This window comes from Xiphophorus couchianus, chromosome 12 (genome assembly GCF_001444195.1).
Source record: "Xiphophorus couchianus chromosome 12, X_couchianus-1.0, whole genome shotgun sequence".
Taxonomy (NCBI): domain Eukaryota; kingdom Metazoa; phylum Chordata; class Actinopteri; order Cyprinodontiformes; family Poeciliidae; genus Xiphophorus; species Xiphophorus couchianus.
Window position 1 is genome coordinate 3,294,996 of NC_040239.1, and position 21,554 is coordinate 3,316,549.

The window sequence follows — 21,554 nt, forward strand, 5'->3', positions numbered from 1 at the left end:
TAAAATCAAGATGGAACTATGAGAAGATTATTTTCTTTGGGGCAGTACACGTTAGCGCCGGTAACTTTACGGTCAATTTGCGTTTATCGACAGAAGAATTGCCGTATTTCGTTGAAGAAAATCACTTTTTAAAAGTACACATTTAAAGATCAATGGTAGTTAACTGAATTATTACCAGAGATGGTAATCATCTAGTCATCTGAGCGCTCAGATGATTATCCCTCCCCGACTTCCGTTTACAACCGGAAGTTTCTCGTTTTTCCTGTTTACATCCAGGAGCCTGCGAGCTAACAGCCTAAAATAATCGGCTGCAGGATTTCTAACAAAATGCCTGACAGTTGATGAGTTTTGTGTGTTTATTGTTGCTTCCTGCAGGGTTTTTGGGGGGGACCATGGCTTCAGCTCGCCCGTGTTGTCTCTGTTTACCCTCGCCGGTTGTTCTGCTGCTGCTGCTGCGGTGGCCCGGGCTGCTGGTGGCCGCGAAGCAGGTCGCTTTGGTGGAGGTTTTTCTGGAGCACCAGCCCGCTGTTAGCACTCTGCTCCAGGGGGAGGTGGTGTCAAGCCGAGGTAGCAAGAGCTCAGAGACCCGGAACGAGGAGCAGGAGGAGCTGGAGGGGAACCTGGTGTTGGTGAGACTTTTAAATGTTCATTTATGATGTCAAAAGACTAATTACACATGCATTATGTATTATAATCTACACATGCATCAGAAATATTCAAGTTAAATTTGGCAAGGTGCAAAAATAAATATATTTTCCTGAGTTTAGCTTCTTGTTTTTCTTTGTTACATTATAAATTTGTTTTGAAATACATATAAATGTGAATAAACTCATTAACAAAAAATGCTATATCTAAAAGTTGGACATTGAATGTAGCTCAACATTTCCTTTCGAAGTTTTATGATTAAAGCTGCAGTATGTCTTGGAGAAGCCGTAATATAGCAGAGAACAACAGGGGAGGTATGGGAAGTGGCTAGCAAATGGGCATGATTGACAGCACTATGACCCGCCTCTTGGCTCTGATTGGCTGTTTCTAGTCATCACTGGGAGAAGGCAGAGGAGCTCCATTATTTTCACAGATTAGATGTCTTACACTAAACTGTCACAACAGTGACAGTTTCAACAAATATAAAAGAAAATATGTTTTTTTCAAATAAAAGTTACATACTGCAGCTTTAATCCTAAAATTCAGGTTATCAGAAAATCAAAACATTGCGTAGTGGTAAATGTTCTGGATAACTCTGTTGGGACTCTTGACTCCACCCGAGTTAACGTCTTCTGAATCTCCCCCAAACTCTTCAAATGATGCTTCACATCTAACCCTGTTCCTTTAGCTAAACTTTTTTCTTCCACACGTTTTCCTTCCACTAAACTTTCCATTAAAAAAGCTTTGATTCAGCCCCTATAAACCTGCAGAAATTATAGTTTAGATTAAACGATTGTTTGTTTTCCTGTCTCCAGGTTGGAGATGACGCAACGCAGCCGAGCGAAGAAAGAGACGGGGAAAATTGCGACTGGCAGGAGCCGTGGATCGGCGTTGTGCCGGTGGAGATGGACGACAGCAAAGCCTCCACTGGGAACCAGGAGTCTTTTGCTGATGCAATGGTTAACAAAGTGAGAAATCATCCCAAGTACAGCTCAGTTAGAGGGTGACTGCACCAACCTGCAGGAGGTTTCAGCTGTTGTTTCTCAATGATGGTGAGAGGATGTTAGTTTTTAAGAATTTTGTTGTTTTGGTGCGCAGATGAAGCGGGCGTTGGTCCTGGGAGCGTCAGCGCTGATCATCCTGGCTCTGAACCAAAACACAGCCAGCGAGGTGAAACGTCACACTGGTTCTGATGTTCTCCAGTTTTAAAGCACAGTTTTGTTCTCAGAGACTTCATAATTAATTTTATTTGTTGTTTTGTTCATTTATTTTGGATATTTAAAATGTCTTCCAGTGTTAAATGTTCATTAGAATTTAAAGTTTATTGATTTTTCAGAATATGTTCCTGCATTATTATTACCGTTATATTACTTGAATGTGAACTCAAAACAACAATATTGTCGTTTATTGTGATGTTCTGGGACAATTTATGGTCCAGCGAACCTGTATCTGTCTCATATTATACTGTCATGACATGGAGACAGTTTAAATAAATATGGAAAAAATATATTTAACAAATATATGACCTGTTGATTCCTATTTTGGCTGCAAGCATTATTTTTCTTTCTGAGTAGTTTGTAAATATTACAATAAATATGAATGAAATCTGTGCTGATTTGCACTAAATTTGGATCTGGTTCTGTTTAAATGTTTGGCCGGTTTGGATCGGCTCGTTTCTGTGTTGCAGATGGATTTGTCTCAGGTTCTGCTGTCCAAGCCCATCATTGTGATCCAAACGTCAGAGAACGTGACCAAGCTGATTGGAACTCTGCTGAGGTACAGAAACGCTACGCAACCTAACGTAAAGTTAATGTCTAGTCAAAGTCCTGATGAATGATGTCTTACCAAAGTATTGAATTTTTTGACATTTTGTCATGGGAACCACGATATTCCCATGAGAACTAACTTTTTTTTTTCTATTTTAAATAAACACTGCTACTTGCAGTATTTCAGATGTATAAGATATATCTACTGTATTAATTTTTTTTTTTTTTTTTAATGCCTTGCTTTTTTAAAAGAAATACTGCCACTTGCAGTACTTCTTATTTATTTCTTCAGACTTTAAAATCATGTGCAAAAAAATCTACATCACATTTTTGTATTTTTAAAATATCTTGCTTTTTTCTTTTGTAAAGAAATACTGTCATTCAGTGTTTGAGATATGTTTTATATTTGTATTTATTTTTAAATTGTCTATTTTGTAAATGTCTTTCTTTTTTCAAATAAAAAATACTGCCGCTGGCAGTGTTTCTCATTTTCATGTGCAGATTTAAAACAAATCTAGATTAAAATATACATTTTTTTTATTTATTATGAAAATATTATTGCTTTTTCTTCCAGTATTTCAAATCTGTTTTTTTTAAATGGTCTTACTTATTTTTCTTCTAACTTTGAAAGCCACGTGCAAGTAAAAAAAACTAAATTAAAATATTTTATTTATGTATTATTTTTATTCTAAAAAGTCGCATTTACGGTCATACATGCACACAAATATTGTAAACACAAATAATTCCTAATATTTCTAAAGTAGCACTAAAAAACCGCTAAATCCAGAATTTGTCCGATTAATTCAGTCTTCATGTTGTTTATTATTTTAGTAGTTTGATTAAATAGCATTTACTTTATTGTTATGACTGCAGGGGTCTTCGGGCGACGGCTAAAATCACATATGAGACGATCCTACAGGACAACTTGGTGAGCCTCTTCCTCGCGGCTGGCCGCGTGTTTCCGGGTTGGCAGCGCCCCCAGTGGTGAGTGAGCAGATGACAGGCTGACCGAGCTGCTGCTGTGTTTTCCGGCAGGGCGCCACGCTGACCCTGTGGTCCAGCTGTGGCCGGTCCAGAGGCGGCCTGTACGGAGAGTGGCAGGGGGTCATCTGCACCGGCGAGAGCAACTCTCAGGTCCAGGTGGGGAGGAAAAGGCAAAACAAAACAAAAAAAAAAAACTGTTCATTTCTAAAGCTCTGTCTAATCCAACTGTAACCTTTATTAGCCAAAGATATTTTGCTTTCAAAATAGCCAAAGAAAAAAACTGATATAGAGCCGCTAATGTCACATAAGGTTTTGAAAAAAGAACATAAAATTAGGCTCATATTCATTCAAAATTATTCAAAAAGTTATTGTAATGGTTGTGGGCAGGAAAGAGCTCCCATAGCAGTCTGTATTACTGTGAATTTGAAGAAGCTTCTGACTGAAGACTGTTTTTCTTAGACAGTCTTAAAAATGTGGATATTCTTTTATTCTTTGGCATGGAAATGGCAATAATAAAAAGCAAATTTAAAAGCATAGTACTGATATTTTTAGTCTCATTCTTTGTGGAAATCCTACGGAAGAGGATTAGGGCCAGGTAAAAATTCTGTGGAAAAAAAGTCAAAATTCTGAAAAAAAATCTAATTTTAATCTCAGAAATGGTCAGAATTCTAAAATTAAAGTCAAAATTGTGAGAGGAAAATTCAGAATTTTGAGATTTAAATCAAAATTCTGAAAAAAAAAATTACAAATTGAGATTAAAAGCAAAATACTGGAAATTCAAAATTCCAAGAAAAAACGTTCTAATTCTTTTCTGTAAAATTCAGAGCAAATGTTACAGAAAAAAGAGAAACTGTGAAAAGCCTGAATTTGTTGTTATGTCTGTATTTAATTAACTGGTTATTTTTAATTATGAGCCGACACGCCCTGATCTGTCTGATCTGTCGGGTTCTAGAAGCGTTTAACTTTTCAGATGTCGTTTCTTCTTCTCTGGTGGTTTCCAGAAGTACCTGCAGCAGCTGTGGGACACCGTCCTGCTGGTGGCGCTGATCCTCTGCACAGGCGTCATCGTTCAGGCCCGCTGGCAGTACCAGGACCGCCAGCTCAACGACAACCTAGAGGTACAGCTGATTATTTCTGCACTGCAGCAGAAATAAAATCACTTCAAAGTCAGAAGAAGTTTGTAACATGCATAGATTTTATTAGAAAAGCTTTAAAAAATAACCAGAACAATAGTTTAAAACCCTAAAATATGGATTTAACTGGATAAGTCACTTCCTCTTTCCAGATTTAAACTCCTAAAATATAAAACATGTCTCCCCCGTCCACCCAACGCTCCATCCAGTAATTCTGTGTAAATAAGGTGTAACTAAACCCCAAAACTAAATCTTTCTTACCGATTAACTGACTAAACAGGTGGAATTTCTGCAGAAATTTTGACAATTTATTGAAATTTTGTTGGATTCTGTAACATTTTACTTTAAAACCATCTCAGTGCTGCCCTCTGTGGGTTGAACAGTGGCTACTGCAGTCAAATTCCAACATTTTGCAAGTACACCTCGCTGCAGCAAACAGAAAGTGACTGTCAGTCACTTACCTGATTTGGAAATGGGAACATTGCACTCCGGAAGTGAAGGGGGCGCTACTTCCGATATTATCCGTGGCCTCCCGTTTTAATTTTCTTTTGAAATCTGTGATATATCTTCATCTTTAGGAAGGAGTTTCACTCTCAGCATGTATTTGAACTTCTCTCTTTTATTTACTTCAGCACAGCTCACAGTTTTCAACAAAATCCGTAGCTTTCTGTGTACTTCTAAATCTGCTCCTTAGACGCATCTTTTCGGGCCTGCCACTGCCTCTAGTGGCGTGAGGGTGGTAACACTACAAATATAATTACGTCACTAAACCAGAATACTACAAAGTCTTTATTATTTACAATTAATTTTGCCATTACTGGAAACGTAAAAGATCAGTTGTCTTCTAAAACACCATATTTTTCTATTTTCTTCAGAATGTAGAGCTAATTAGGTGACATAAACAATACCTTTATACATTAGAAATAATATCTACTGTATATATCTCTATCAATTATAGGAGGAACAAAAAAATAAGACACGAAAAACAACATGATCAACTATAATAAAAATATAATTTACAATGTATACATAAGAAATTTAATTGAGCAAAAGTCAGTAATGAACAAATTAATTATTTTCACAGATGAATAACCAGGGTTGTTAAATAGATACAAGCAAGAATTCACATTTTTATTTTTACTCTGCCATGTATATTATTCTGAGACTTTTTGTTGGTAGAGTCTTATATATAGGAAAAAATATGGTTAAACTATTTAGTCTTCCAAGGTGGAAAATTTTCTTCGACTCTAAAACGATAAAACTCTTTCATAGAATCACAATATTAACAATTTGTTGTGACAGTTGTCCACGCTCTATACATTTATAGAGCGTGGCTCTATAAATTTTAGAGCCACGCTCTATAAATGTATAAAAATGTGGAATTTTTCTAAATTTGTTTGGGTGGAGTTTCACTTTCACAGGGCGATTAGTTGCACTTTACTTTACCAAGTCTCCATCTGGTATGTTTCTGGTGAACGTAGTAAATGAAAATACAGACCAGCTAATACAGGTTGTTATTTTTACCTGCAGAAACTACATAAAGTACCATTTGTTCTGCGCCATCTTGTTGGTTTTTCCATTTAGCTTTCACTGTGTTGAAGTAATATTTGTTGCAAAAGTTGAATTATTATTATTGGTCACTAATGTTTTAGAAATTCGCAGACATATTTTACAGACTACTGACATTACAACATAAATTTGATCTGTTTTTATATTTTCTGCTGCAGCTTCTTCCCAAGCAGGACGTTCTGAAGAAAATGTCGTTGCTGAAAACCAAAACGTATCGTCGGCCCAAACCCTGGTGCGACCCGTCCCAGCAGACCGAGACGGAGAACTGCGCCGTCTGTCTGGAGCCGTTCAACAACAACCAGGTGTGTTAACAATCCAGCAAAACTTTATATATTACCCCAAACGGAAGCTAAATGTTCATCATTCAAGTGTCAAAGAGTCGCTTTGGACGATGCTGTAGGCAAGAAGGATCTCCAGTAGCAGTCAGTGTTCAAACGAACCAGAAGATGCCTCTGACTGAAGACTGTTGCTGTTTTTCATTGCTGCTCAATATTCAGGCATATTAATATTTCAGCAAAATCCTTGACATGCGGATACAAAATCCTAACTTGGCATAGATGGGCAGCAGGGGCAGCCACTAAGCAATGTTTTGTGTTCTTCTATTATTACCATTATATTACTTCAAAATGGTCTCAAAACAACAATATTATCGTTTATCGTTAACTTCTGGGACAATTTATCGCTCAGCAACTTTTGTTACTGTGACAGGCCAACTTCCATCCACACTAGAAATATTTTCATAATAAAATTGCTCCACTACCTCATTAGCTCCTTTTGGTGTTAGCAGGATGTTGGAGTAGGGGATAGGATCTCTGCTCTACTCTGACTCTTGTGTCCTCAGTGTCTGCGGGTGCTGCCGTGTCTCCATGAGTACCACAGAGATTGCATCGACCCCTGGCTGTTGCTGCAGCACACCTGCCCTCTGTGCAAACGCAGCATCCTCGGTGAGTTCCCACCTCCTCCCCGACCGCCGCCCGGGTCCGACCCGTCTGAAGAGCTTCTGATTCTCCCTGCAGGCGCCGTCCGCAGAGACAGCTAGCAGCCGCTGCTCCACCTGGACCTCGTCCCGACTCCTCCGCCCTCCCTGGGAGCGGATCTGGACTCCAGGCGGCAGAAACTCTGCGTTATGGATCCCTGCTGAGCTCTTCCTGGGACGTTTGTTACGTTAAATATGTGGGATCTCTGCAGCTGAAGTCGGCCGCTGAAATGTTTTGACGTGTAAAAACTATTTATTCGCTCCATGGACGACGACTTCTACTTCTTCTTCCACATGCAGTTCACTTTAGCTCCTGAATGATGTCAGTAACAAACATGTTCATCTGATTTATTTCCTGCTAAAATCACTTTTGTGCTTCTTGTTTGAAAAATTAGCAGGTTTTTTTCCAGGGTGAAAAGATTATTTAGCTTTCAAAATTATCCGTACAGAATACCTAAATATATAACTCGTATATATTTCACCTTTGTGAGCTCCCCCTCCCATGTGGACCAACTTCCATAAGAGAGGTACTTTAGCTTATTAGAGGCAATTATTGTTGGCTGCCTGCAAACCACCGAGATGACTTCAGATGACTGTAAAACATGTAACCGCTTCTTTAGCGGTTACATGTGGTGTGGAAAAGTGTTTGTCCTCTTCCTCATTTAGTATTTTTTGCATGTTTATCACAGTTCAGTGTTTCAGGACATGAAACCAATTTAAATATTTATAAATGAAGGCATTAGAAATTCAAATGTTGATTTGGATTTATTTCTAATGATGTCTGGACTGTGTGAAAAATGTTGGTCCAAATTTTGGTCTAAATTTAAACAGAATCTCGTATTTAAAAACCACTAAAGCTGTTTGTTTACAATCCTTCCACCCTGGAAAACGAAGATCCAAACTGACCTGACGAGAGTTAAAGTGCTGTGCAAAAGTCTTTAAAAATAATTTTATTGTGAAAGTATATTTAAGTGTAGTTTATAAAGATTTTATAGTTATTCTCTTAACTTTGGCTCCTTTTTGCAAATCTTGTCTTTCCTCTTTGTCATTAAATTTAAGGAATTTACAGCTTATTTACAACTATATTTTATTGCATTTTAGGAACTAAAATGTTTATTTTGTTATTTAAGAAACTGAATTATTTATTTGCACCTTTCAATGTATTTTTAATATTTTATAAAATAAGCTTTAGTGATTAAATGAAATATCAACAGAAAGTGCCAATTTCTTTTCATCCGATTTAAATGATGGTTGGCTGCAGCTCTAGTAAATTTATGCCTGTAATCATGTAGATTTAACTTTTTTTTTAACAGCAAATTTAGATATTTTTTGACATCATAGAAAATCCATGTGAAATTAATCTAAAATTTCTGAGTTTTTCTTATTTTTGGCATGAATTTACTCCTCTAATGGCACCAACTTTGTCACACAATCAGACCAACAGTCGATGTTTGAGAATAAATAAAACCTTTTGGGTTTAACCAAAACAAATCAAACAAATCACAGATGTAGGTCAAAGAAGGTCGCCTCCTAAAAGCTGAAGACTTTTGCACAACACTAAAAAAAAGGAAAGTGCACAGTGAGGAGAAATTAGTGTTAGGACGTCATGCGCGCCCCCTGCTGGTGACTTCTGAACATGCAGCTCTTGGTGACTCCAGAAAAAGTTGTTTCTGCTTGGTGGGATCAACGCTTTGACTTATTTTGTATAAATCTGGGTCAGATCTAATCACTTAACTCAGTTTGTAACTTTTATTACAAAAATGTTTTTCACATTTGTTAAAGCTGCTCCATGCTGTGACAGACAATCTGTGAGAAAGTCAATCTCCTTCACATTTTCACTGAGCCATTACTGCGGTCTGAAGAAATGCACCAAAACCAACCAATCAGAGCCAGGAGGCGGGGCTTAGCGCTGTCAATCAACCTCATGTACTCACTGCTAAATGTGCTTATTGTTACTGGAATACCGTCTATCTGCCGTCATGCTATGCTAACTAGCTAACCAGCTGTAGATTAGCAAAGAGCATGAGGATGTTTGACAGCGCTAAGACCCTCCCCTTTCCTCTGCGTGGTTTATTTATGCAATTAGAACGGAAAGGAGCGCCATTTTCTCACAGATTATCTCATACTGTCACAGCAGTGATCAATTTAACAAGCATGTAAAAAATTATTTTTATATAAGTTACACTTTCATGCATTTGACCACAGATGACTCAAACTTGAAAGATGTCAAAACAACTGCATTATTTATTATCTGCTTTTTTGTTGTTTTTTTGTCATGTCAACTCCAAAATAGTAATAATTTGTCTTGTTACAAAATGTTCTGACAGATAGATGAGTTCTCTTGTAGAAAATAGTTTGTGCATGGCGACATGAGCAGCCTGTGCTTCCAGACGTTTCCTTCTGACCCGGTTCTCGCGATCAGAGCGGCCAGGAGGGGGCGCTCACCTCCACTCTGATCGTTTGGTCGGCTGATGTTCTTCCAGGAGAGGGAACGCTCTTTGATGGAGGGAACGCTCTTTGATGGAGGGAACGCTCTTTGATGTCTTACTTGTTTACATCTTTGGATCGTAATAATAAACCAATTTGTTACTTGGCAAAAATAAAACGTCTAATTGTGGTTGTGATAAGCAGAGGAAGGAAATCAGTGCTAAAATAAATCGTTTTGGTTTTTAAAAAAAAGATCCACAGAGAACGTTGTGGTGATAGACCAGAACCGGGTCAACCGGACCTGCTCTGGCTCCAGCAGCGCCGTGGAGCGGGTCAGGAGGGGATCATGCCTTTGTTCCTCTTCCGGTCCGCCATGGAGCGCCGGTTGTGGTTGCTCACGCGGCTCTTATTGGCCTCCTTCTTGCGTCGGTCCAGAAACGTCTCCGTTGTCTGTCCCTGGCCTTTGGGTCGACCCACCACGTTACTGGGCCGCTCGGGCCGAAACCTGGAGGAAACACGGAAAGGAGGAGACGAGGGTCAGAAAGCTGCAACCACAAACTGAGCGCAGAATCAACCAGAGATTATAATTCAGGGTGATTTCACAGCAGATTGGGTTCGATGAAAGAACAAAATCTCAACATTTCCAGCTGCTGCAGTTCGCTTTCTCACTGAACTGAATGAACCAAACTAATTAAAAAACCTGCTCCCCTCCTCACCTGTGGGGGCGCTGCACCAAGAACTACAACAGGAAATGACACAAAAACCTCTGAAGACACTGAGCGAAACTTCCTTCTTCACCAAATGTAAACAAAAATGGAGTGGCGTCGGATTTCAGCGGTTGGAGGATTTATCTTTAGTCTTCAGTAAAAAAAAAAACACAAGACGTTTCTGCTGCCAGCGCTAGTTAGCGCGTTTGTTTTGGTTGCATTTAACCAGAATGCCCTGATTTGAGTCCTCTTCCGGCTTCTGTGCTTTTCTCATAAGCATTCAAACCGAACCAAAGCAATTTCTTTTCTTTGGAAAAAAAAAAAGCAAATGACTGAAAACAATTTCAAAATGTGGCTTTTATTTCAATCCTCCCTTCCATCAGTTGTACGATGGTGTATTAGGGCAATGGTACATAATTACGAAAATAAACGTTTTAAAATTAGGAGAAAAAAGTTGTTTTCTGAGAAAAAAAAAGCTTGGATGATTATTATTTTTAACTTTCTATGTTCTAATATAAAGACTCTAAACAGGGAATAGTGTAAAGACCCTAAAATAATCTTTTATTTACACGGGAAGCCATCCTGGATGAACCTGGAGGTCCTTACCCTTTCCTCTGCTGCATGGCAGCTCGTTTGGCTTCGGCTCTCTCCCTCAGCAGAGCCGGGTCCTGAACGAACTGGTCCCGGTTCACAGGGTTCTGAAACACAAAACCATGCAACACATGACGCAGCTTCCAAACTGCTACCGACGTCTACTTCTTCTTTTACAGTGCATCATCAAAAAAGCGCTCAAATGTTAGAACTTTTTCCATTTGCTTTGGTTCTGGTTCTCAGTTAACTCGTCAGATTCTGAGTCCAAATCAACATTTGGAGTCAAAACTACAGAAACGTTATTTAACTGTCAGAGTTTGGAAATACATTCAGGAGTGTTATCTCGTTTAAATAAGATGTTAAAAACTGTAACTTATTAAATTCAATCTGCATTTTTAGAGTAACATTTTTACATCTTGTTACCAGAGTTCGGTAGTAACTAGTTACAGTTACTCAATTACATTTGAGTAACTTTTTAGACAGAAATGTACTTTTAGAAGTAGCTGTACTTTTTACTTTTACTTGAGTAAAAATATATTAAAGTAGTAATACTCGCCCACCTTTGCTCGTTACAATGTGAAAGTTTTCTAAAATTAATTGGAAACATGATTTCGAAACGCGAGTCACTTTATGACCTGTGAAACATCTTTGTCTTCATCGTCTTCCTGCTCCTCTTCCTCTGCTTTGGTTCCTTTCCTCAGTACCTGTGGGACGGTGAACGGCCTGCAGAGAGAAAAAACAAAACAATCAACCAGTTACTAGTTTTTCCTTCATCGTGTCGGGATGTTAAAGTTCCAGTCAGAAATATAAAACACACTCGTTATCAGAATTAATGTCATGGTGATTTTTGATTTCTGAACATCAAGCACTTTCCAAACCTTGAACAATGAAATTCAAACATTTTCAAGGATTTCAAGCACCCGTAGGAGCTGGGCAGCGCCATACCTCCTGCTGAGTAAACTGTCTCCGTCCAGGTCGTTGGCTCCAATCTGGTTCATGTCGTACGTGTCGTCGTACTCGTCGTCGTAATCGTCCAGGTCGTAGGTGTCGGCACCGGCGCCGCCCGACGCTCCCGGCTCGACGGCGACTTCGTCCACCACCGTCTCGTACGTCTGGTAGCGCGCTCGCTGCTCCGCTATGTGCTGCTTGTCGTTCAGCATCTCTCGGGCGCTCTCGCCTTTCCTGTAGGCGGAGAACAGAAAATCCTCCAGAGCACTGCAAAAACACAAAATCTCACCAAGTATTTTTATCTGGTTTATTGGAAATGTCTTAGTACATTTCAATTAAGGCAAAACTAACTTACAAGTAACTTTTCTGGAAGAATTATGAGCCTGTTTTAACTCTAATTCCTTAATATTAGTGAAAAACTTCTAGTTAAACTGGCAGATTATTTCACTTACAACAAGACATTTTTCCCATATTACAAGTGAAATAATCTGCCAGTGGAACTAAAACTTTTCATCAATATTAAGGAATTACTGACTTAAAACAAGCTCCTATTTCTTGCTCAAAAGCTACACTGAACTACAGAAACAAAAACAGCATTAGTGGGGACAAAAAAATCCAGATTTTCTAAAGATTAAATCTCCAAAAACCAAACATTCGATTAATTGATAAAATCGATTTATTGCCCAGTCGTGCGACATTTTGATTTGTACGACAGCGGCTTCCTCTGCTCCTCTACCTCCTGCCCTTCCAGACGCGGGACATGTCCACCTGATCCCTGCGGAAGACGTCGAACTCGTCATCGTCGAACACGTTGGATCGGTTGTTCAGGACATCTGGGAGATCCTCTTTCACCGGCCTGCAGACAAACATTAAGCTCCAATCACACAAAACGGCACAAACAAAAACGTTCAGCATGCCGACTTTCTTGTCATCTTAAAATGTCTCTGACCAAAACAGATCTGCAGGTTTTATGACGTTTTTCTTTGGAACTATTTTTGCGAGAAATCATAAAAATGTGGTTAGTTTGAAACCCTTCAACTCCAGCAGAACCTGGAAAGTGAAACCACATGAGAAATCTGAGGCAGCGTATTAGTCCTATTAGAAAGAAAAACAAGGAGTACATTTCTGCCACTACTACTTTTATTTTTTCTACAACGGCCCGAATACAAAGTTATAAATATCTAAGGCAAAATGGTGCCTGAAGAGTCAGTAAGGCAGATGCTGTTGTAGCCTCAGGAGGCCGTACCTCGGCATGGTTCGGTCCAGTTTGTCCAGGCTGGGAGCCAGTCGGTCCTCCAGGATGTTGTTGATGACCAGCTCAGAGTTGTAGCCGTATTCCTGCAGACACGCCAGCAGGAAGCCTTCGCCCAGGTCAGGAAGCAGATCCCTGATGCAGGACAGGAGCGACTCGAGCTCCGGCCCGCTCACAGGACACACGGCGCCCTGGAAACCCAAAACGTTTTGATGCCATGTTACTGTCCTGTAGGGGAAGAACTGTAGAACCACAAGCATCACTACATACACAAATCCTTCAGCTTTTGTGTCATATTGATCCATCTCATACAATCCTAAAACTGAAATTTGTGGCTGAAGTAGGAAAATAAACGACATAAAGACTTTAAGGGGTGTAAATACTTTTCCGAGGATCTGAGTTTGTTTCTATTTTAACATTTAAATCCATGAAAAACAAACGCAAACAAACACTGAGACATCATGCAGCTGCAGATCGAAGCTCTCACGTTGTCTCCTTTCTGTGGGGCGGCCATCTTGGCCTCGGCCCCCACCAGCCTCTCTCCTCTCGACTCTTTGACCTCTGGCGACCCGAAGCCGTCCGAACCGGCCGCCGCCGCCGCCGCCGCGCCCTGATCGGCCGACGACGAGGAAGCGCCTTCAGTCTGTGGTCTTCGTCCGCCCGTGGCGTCCCAGGCGCTTTCCACACCCTGCAGCAAATACGACGTCCTCGTCTCGTCACTGAGGGAGAGTTAAAGAAGAAACCGGCTGCAGTAAAAACTGATATTTACGACATTAAAAAAACTCCTGGGGCTTTTAAGTCTTTAAATGGACATAATGTGTTAGAGACTGAAAAAAGGATGCATGACAGGGAGAGCTTGCTGCAGGAGGCTGATGTCGTCTGAGATGGGAAACTGCTCGTCGAAGTCGACTAGAAACCTGAAAAACACACACACACATAAAACCGGGTCAAATTTAGCACCAGAGTGGGCCGATTACTGAAATTATTATTTTTAATTTAGCTAAATTTAGTAAATCATAAAAGCTGCGAATCATAAAAAGAAACCTTTTAAATTAGCTTCAGTTATTAAGGTGTTAAATCAGTACATTGATTTAACTCCCAAAAATAAATAATTTCCCATAAAACAGAAAATAACTTTTCACTTCACCCTGTATAACAAAAACCTGATTAAATATGGAAGTTTGAAACATAAAATCTTCACAAAATGGGCTAAATTTTCAGAAAAAACACCGAGTTTCACAACCAATTATCTTTTTAAAAATACCTCTTCTCCTCACTCTAAAAGTCAGATAATAAATGTGTTTCTCACCTTTTCTCGGGTAAAAAAGATGTAAAATATTGCAGGAGTTCCTCAGCAAACGTTTGCATGTTTTCTCGACTGAAACGAAACAAAAACATTGAAACACATTTAACTTGTTGTGTGAAAGTTTTGGGACAATACATAAAAACAAAATTACAGTCGTTGTGCGCAAAACAAAAGAAGAAAAATCAATCGGAATAAAACTCTATCAGAATATTACAGTAAGTGGGATATTGGGAACATACAAACCCGTTATTTTTTAAATTAAATAAGCTGAAAATTGTACAATTCATATTTTAAGTAAAAAACCATAAACTTTCATACAACGATGAAAAAACGTTTTGTGACAGAGGGATGTTATAATTTAAGAGAATGAACTAAAAAAACATCAATGTATTAACAACCAAAAAGAGTTTTTGTTTATCAGTGTGTGGTTAAGTTTATGGAATGGATTAGATGATGAAAAGTACAAATATAAACCATTAAAAAACTGTTCAGAAAGAAGCTTATTGGAAAATATTTTGTACAGAATTCTGTTGATATTAAAAATGGTAAATAACTTTACATTTAGGGATGATAATATGAGTTTTAAGTGTCTTTCAATGTGGGAATAATTTAACAGTTTATCTGGTGTAAGTTGTTTATAAGACCTTGCATCTTCTTCCTGTTCCTTTTCGAACAAATTATGTAAAATAGCATTTTAATGAGCATTTTTTCCCCCCCTGTTCTTATTGTTTACTGTCTGTTTGAAATGAATAAATCAAAGCCCAGAATGATCGGGGTGTTTGTGGTGTGTTTTTGGGACTGAGCTGCTTGTGACGGACTCACCCCTCCAGGATGGGCTGCAGGCAGGTGTGGTGCAGCAGCAGGTGAGTCGTCTCCACCATCTTCCTGCAGGAGTGGCTCATCCTCTTCCAGAGGTCTTCCTGCAGACTATGGCAGAGTACCAGTTCAGCTCATTACGTGTCACAAAATGCCATTTTTTTCCTAAAAATAAAATCCCAGATGTGGATGCTCGCCTTTTATCGTCAAAGTTTCTCTTCCTGATGGCTTTCTCCAAATCCGGCACGGTGGCCTCGTAAAACGGCGGCAGCCTGAGGCCATAGGAAGGAAAACAGAAAGTCCTTATTATGGATGCAAATGATCGATTAATGACTTCATCTAAAGTTGATTTATCCTGTGAGCAGAGATATTCATACAGGAGTTAGTCTCTAGTGTCGTTTGAAGGAACGCTATAAAAAAAAGTGAAACAGCCCTCAAACTAACTGTGTTTAATGGCACAACGTGTTTTTCCATCGTGTTAAAATTATTCAGCTTTCCAGTTATTACCTCGCCTTCGTAGGACTTCAGTAGTTTTTGCTTGAGAAACTGACAGCTGCGCCATGGAGCTTGGCTGAAAGAGCGCAATTACGGTGAAAACTGCAGGAGCTTGTCGGCCGGTTATATTTCAAAACTTAAGGAGCTTTACATTATCATATTTCAGTATCTATATTTCATAAACAGAACCGCATACAGTTCATTTTTCATCCCAATCCAGACTCTGTTTGGACCGTTTCCCTTATGTCCGACCACCGCCATCTTTGTTTTTTGAAACTGCTCTGCTTAAAGATGAGCAGCGGCGCCCTCTGCTGGATGGCGGCAGAATTACAACACTAAACGAAGGTCTAAGTAAGCGCTGCAGACGTTAAACCACAATTATCTATAATGCTATTGATTGTTCGCATCCCTTGTCCTTTAATGCCGACAGGTCTCACTGTGAGCTCCAAGCCGGCCGGTTTACCTGCTGAGGAAGCCGTGGGAGTGGAAGCTGGAACAAGCGGAGGGAAAGATGTCCAGGAAGGTGTGGATGGTGGTGGTCGAGTCGCACAAGTACAAAACTATATCTACCAGCTCCTGTGATGGAAAAAAAACCCCAAAACAGCAGATTAACATACTTCCATATATTTAAATTACATTAGAAGAAATAAATATAAACAGGTTTTACTTATGGTTTTCAATATGTGGCGATTTTAATGCCATTTTTACCACAAAACAAAACGTGTGATCTTTAATTACGTTAAAACTCAGAATGAGACTAATCTCAGAAATTTTCTAGAAAAAACGTGGAGATTTATGAGTTTGAAAATTTACAAATTTGCTTGAAAAGAAGAGATTTTGAGCTTAATCTCAAAAATCTTTAAGAAAAGGAATTTTCTGAGTTACAAATTTGCCAGAAGAAAATCTGAGATATTGAGATTAATCTCAGAATTCTTTTAGTAAAAAGAAACAATAAAACTTTTCTAGAAAAAAAATCTGAAATTTTGAGTTTATCTTATACAATTTACAAAAAATACAAGAATAATTCTGAGTTTGAAGGGTCAAAAAGTTTATAGAAAAAAAACTCAGAAAATCTAAGATTAATGTCAGAAATTTTCTAGAAAAGAAAAGAAAATTTCAGTTTCAAAGGTAAAAAATTTGCTAGAAAAAATTCATTAGTTGTTTCTTTCTGGAACATTTCTGGGAAAAATCTAAAAATTTCAGAGTTTTCTGGCAGGTTTTTTCCCTAAACGGCGCCGCAGTTCGTCAGTGGCGTTCGGACTTGTTCTGTCTGACCTCCAGGTTCATGCTCATGGCCGTCGGCTGTTTCTGCGCGTTCAGCTTCATCGGCTCCATGGCCGTGGCTCCTTCACACTGCAGACCACATTTCTCCAGGATTGTGTCAAACACCTGGACAGTTATAACAGTTATTACAAACTTAAATAAAGTAACACAAAAAGGTGAAAACTGAACAGACGTTCTCAGGTGATTGTAAATCTCACCTGTAGCACTGTGGGAACCGTCTCCTCCAGGTCGCTGTAGTAAGCCGGCTGCTGAGTAAAAATGTTCTCTGAAATGAGTTTTTAAACAGATAAACGTGTGAAAATCTCAGCCCTTTCTGCTCGACTTATCAATATGATGTAGGGTTGACCAGTTGAATAGTTTTTAGATTAACTGATTAATAATTTAATCGCATATAGGAGATGTATTTTTTTTATTTATTTTTACAAAATTTGAACCAGGTGAAGCAAAAACTTCCACTTGAGGAGTTCTGGGTAGAACATATTTACAGATAAAAAAAGTTTGTTTTTTTTTTATGTTAAATGCAAAATGTGTATCTTTTTTGAACAGTTTTGTAAATGCTGCTCTAATTTTTTAGGCTTTATGCTCCAGTTAATGATTAATTGATGACTAAATTAGTTCATAATTATTTTTCAAAAAGATCAATTAATCACGATTAATTGTTTCAGTTCTTCATTCTTTGTGATGTCACAGAATATCCTAGTTCTAATATTTTTAATTTATGCTTTTTATTCAAGGAAGAAAAAATTCTCCTAAATTTCTCCAAGTTTTGTCATTTTCAGGTTGAATTAAAACCATCATAGCGCCTCCACCGTGTTGGACAGTGACGGCTTATAGACATCTATTATTTCCTGTAAATAGGGAAGTTCCCACCCTTAAGTTGTTCAGGTTTATACCACATATTCTGCTAATAATATCTGGTATTATTAAGCTATTATTTTCTGTGAATCTATGTTTTATTGAGTATTTTCGATTAAACGTTTCAGCTCTATTTTTGATTGAAGTAGATTTTCACCTATCATCTTATGAAGCAGCTGGCTGTTGCCCTTTCCAAAGAGAACGCACAAATCCAGAATTTTAGGAATGTCGAACACAAAGTTGTTGTAGATAATCTCTCCAAACACAGCCGGGGTGATAAAATGTTCCTGTCGCAAAGAAAGAAAGAAGAAATGTTCGTTTTCTAAGGAATCATCAGATAAATGTAACGTACATTATTCCCTCCGCCTGACCTTGGACTCTTTATGAGTGGCCATCCGGAGGAAGGTCAGGAAAACCGCCTTGTGGACGGTGCGCTGCACGTCGGCCACCGCCGGCGACAGGGGCAAGGTGCAAAGGTCAAGGCCACGCGGAGCCAGCTCCAGGTACGAGTCGAGACACTGCAGCAGAGACTCATCAAACACCACCTGGTGGAGACACCACAGCGTTTACTCTGGACTCATTTAAACCGTAATAAATGGAACATGGACCAACATATCTGATGTTTACTGATGATTGGCAAACTGTAACACCTGTTACTGGTTTTCACAACTGCTGACTGTATGATGATAAATTATCCCAGAAGTTATTACAATAAATTCTAACATTATTGTTTAACACTAGAATTGGAAGACATTTTAAATATTCAAAATAAATAAAACAACAAAAACGATAAATAAAATAAATTATAAAGTTTCTGTAAACAAAACTGTCCTTCAAAACAAGAGCTAGTTCCGACTGAAACACCAAAACACCAGACTGAAGACTTTTATCATCCAGTTTTTGGTAGAAAGAGAAAAATGATAAATCAGGCAAATGGAAATTAAGCTAATTTTAATTTATCGTATAATTATTTGATTTATTGCTTGTTGTGACAGGCATAAATGATAAATCAATAAATTTGACTTATTGACTAATTTCCAACGATCGGAAGCGGCATCAGTCCCGTACCTGACACCAGAACTTGTCGTGAGGCAGCGCCAGCAGCCACTCCAGGTCTTCTGCTATAAACCTGGCGTGCTCCAGAAACTCCTCCACCTTGGCCGGAGAGCCGTCTTCTGGGGGAGGTTTGTAAGGCACGAAGCAGCGCTCCTCCTTCCTGTCTGGGTGCTGGTGGAAAACACAACAAAGACTTTAAAGGGGCAGAATCGTGTTTTCCAACCACATTGTCCCATTTTAATGCACAATCTACGTTACCTTCTATGTTACCTTCAGTTGTTATAATAATGCTGCTTATATCATATATGACTTTAAAAAAATTTACTTCATAATTAAATGCTTTGAAATTGGGTCTCTGTCTCTTTAAGAAGCTTCTGCTCTTTCTGAAACTCCGCCTTCAGGAAGTCATCACAAAATGGCTCCTCTATTGACCCTTTAATGTTTTTATCAGCGTTTCACTGAGAAGCCGCTCCTATAATGAGCTCAGCAGAGGTGGTTGCTAATTGCTGCTGGCTAGTCTGAAGGAGCTGAGTGGGGGAGGAGCTGCGACTATAAGGCGGGGTTAGGTCCACCCAGGCGTTTTGTGCAGCTGAATGGTTGCCATGGAAATTAAATTATTTCTCAAACATGCATGAAAGAATCGAAGCAACACTCCAGGTATGTTTTTGATGAGGGAATAAAATTATAACAAGATGGAAAGCTCAAAAAGGTTGATTTAACATAATGCTGCCCCTTCAAGAAAATTGTCAAAAATGCTGCTGGGGTCAAATGTCATTCAAACAAACATGAGGAAACTGAACCAACCAGTGCAGGCAGAGTGCGCTCCTTTCCCAAAGGGCCCAACTCCGTCACCTGCTGCTCATCCAGCGGCACTCGAGCGCAGGCCATGGCTGCTCCTCTAAGGTTTACTCTGATCTGAAGGGAAACAGATTCTGGTGATTTTGTGGAACATTGACTGCATCTTCTGTTGAGAAACCTGTCTGGATGTGTAATCGGAGCTTCACTGACACAAACATCTTTCATAATTTCATAATTATAATTTCCATCCATCTGGATTTACCCCTGCTGGCTTCTTCTGGTGCAGAATTATAACACGTCTAACGTCAATCATATAAAAGTTGGATAAAAAGAGACATGCAGACCAATTATGGAAGAAGCATAAATTTTATTTATTTAATTTTTTTGGATGAAAAGATCGGAATTGGGCCGTTCAGACTCCTGTGAACAGGATATGGGTCGCATTTGGACAAAATAACAAAAAATAAGTTGCATTTGGGTCACATTTACCTGCAGTGTGAAAATAGTATTCTTCTAAAGTACACCTTTACCAACTACAGCTGATTGTGAATTACTTTTTTTTTTTTACACTAAATGAGAGGCAGATGGTTGCATTAACACACATTTTTTGTCTGGTTGGTTCTAGAAGTCAAAACAGTAACAATGGCCTCCCAGTTCGTGCTTATCTGACCTCAGTTTTCCTCATAAAACATCAAATAAAACAACAACTCACCGCCAGTTCTGATAAATTGAAAGGAAACGGGAAAATATTTTAAACACACACAGTTTCATTTTGAATGTTTTTGCTTTATTCTGAAAATTTATCCAGACATTGATGCAAAATTTTCAATTAATATAAGTTTACACCAAATATTTATTTTTGAAATATTGTACACCATCCAACTGCTGTCTGTCAGACTAATAGATAGATAGATAGATAGATATTCCTGTAAACAAATGTGTCATGTTTTAGTTAAGTCCTAAAGTCCTTAGCTAATAGTAAACTTGTATAATATCAACACAAACAACCATCTAAACTTACGTTGTCTGAAACACGTACCTGTTAATGATAAACTTTTACTGTCATTTTGTTTAATTTTAATTATAAAAGCTGCTCCCGTTTAAAGCTTCGCTAACCTGTTAAATAGCAGCTGCTAATCAATGAAGAAACGTTTTAACCAACCGGCTGCCTAACCGGCGGTTCGGCCGTAACTCGGCGGAAATAACTGCCCGGAAACGAGGCTAAATGAAGCCGCTTACCTCTAAACACGACACTCTGTGATTCAGTCAAGCCATCTCGACATAGTCGACGCAGTTTTCATCAGTTTCTGTTTCCAAACGTCTCTCTCACAGACATCTGCGCTGGCCAGGAAATGACGTCGTCTGTTTTTCTTTGACGTAACGTCTTGATCGCCCTCTGGTGGCAATCAAGATAGAACAACTGCTGTTTCTGTGTTTTTAATCCGAAAATGTTCTTTAGGTCTTGTTTTTGTTTGTTTTAGCATAACACCTCATTTCATTTGTGAAAATTATATTTTTACATCTTAGCAATATTAAATCTTGTGCTATTATTTAGGGGTTCTTAACCCTCTGATGCATGAATTATGATCCTTTGTGTCAGAATTTTTTTTCCATTTTTTAAAATTCTTTTCTTAAGGCATAAAAAAGGTAGGAACATTTTTTTGTAAAAATAATTTTTTTTTTTTTTATGTGATCAATTGTAATTTTGTCCAAATACAAAGTTGTTATTTGAAAAATACATCAGTAGTATTGTTCCTTAGGGGTTATCTGATGTCACAATATTTTTTTTACTTGCAAGAGCCGTCTACAGTAGAAGGAGGGACCGGGTCGGTTCTCATGCTTTTTTGTCTGTCGGCCATATTGTATTTAACAAAAATAATTTCTTGCATTTGCAGCTGATGGCCAGTAGTTGATGGTATATTTTATGATGCATTAGTGTCCACTTC

At 38.7% G+C, this 21,554-nt stretch overlaps 2 protein-coding genes across 3 annotated transcripts; one reads left to right on the top strand and one right to left on the bottom strand.

Moving 5' to 3' along the window:
- Positions 1–243: 243 nt before the first annotated feature.
- On the top strand, positions 244–9,751 carry rnf215 (ring finger protein 215). The gene is made up of 10 exons (XM_028032973.1): positions 244–629; positions 1,461–1,613; positions 1,744–1,815; positions 2,333–2,421; positions 3,285–3,339; positions 3,447–3,551; positions 4,397–4,513; positions 6,256–6,399; positions 6,939–7,041; positions 7,114–9,751. Exons 1-10 carry the CDS (start codon positions 342–344, stop codon positions 7,134–7,136), a joined length of 1,149 nt encoding a protein of 382 aa, XP_027888774.1. The 5' UTR covers positions 244–341; the 3' UTR covers positions 7,137–9,751.
- ascc2 (activating signal cointegrator 1 complex subunit 2) lies at positions 9,300–21,003 on the bottom strand. Of its 2 annotated transcripts, none has more exons than XM_028032951.1 (19): positions 20,848–21,003; positions 19,615–19,725; positions 18,823–18,981; positions 18,126–18,299; positions 17,912–18,041; positions 17,097–17,164; positions 16,891–17,004; positions 16,079–16,191; positions 15,318–15,392; positions 15,127–15,231; positions 14,308–14,376; positions 13,841–13,915; positions 13,486–13,717; positions 12,993–13,189; positions 12,483–12,602; positions 11,744–11,980; positions 11,434–11,521; positions 10,814–10,905; positions 9,300–10,005 (listed from the first exon to the last, which is right to left on the bottom strand). In XM_028032951.1, exons 2-19 carry the CDS (start codon positions 19,696–19,698, stop codon positions 9,834–9,836), a joined length of 2,304 nt encoding a protein of 767 aa, XP_027888752.1. In that variant the 5' UTR covers positions 19,699–19,725; positions 20,848–21,003; the 3' UTR covers positions 9,300–9,833. The 2 variants fall into 2 exon arrangements, with proteins under 2 accessions (XP_027888752.1, XP_027888751.1); XM_028032950.1 differs by having other exon boundaries at positions 12,993–13,240.
- Between the last annotated feature and the right edge of the window lie 551 nt (positions 21,004–21,554).

Bases quoted from the DNA above. Each gene is read 5' to 3' on its own strand.
- rnf215 (XM_028032973.1), top strand. From the start codon at position 342: ATGAGTTTTGTGTGTTTATTGTTGCTTCCTGCAGGGTTTTTGGGGGGG. The intron at 3,340-3,446 runs GTGAGCCTCTTC...GTTTTCCGGCAG, and splicing joins CGATCCTACAGGACAACTTG to GGCGCCACGCTGACCCTGTG. The intron at 4,514-6,255 runs GTACAGCTGATT...TTTCTGCTGCAG, and splicing joins AGCTCAACGACAACCTAGAG to CTTCTTCCCAAGCAGGACGT.
- ascc2 (XM_028032950.1), bottom strand. From the start codon at position 19,698: ATGGCCTGCGCTCGAGTGCCGCTGGATGAGCAGCAGGTGACGGAGTTG. The intron at 13,718-13,840 runs GCATCCTTTTTT...ACTCTCCCTCAG, and splicing joins CAGCAAGCTCTCCCTGTCAT to TGACGAGACGAGGACGTCGT. The intron at 13,241-13,485 runs GTGAGAGCTTCG...GTGGTTCTACAG, and splicing joins CCCCACAGAAAGGAGACAAC to TTCTTCCCCTACAGGACAGT.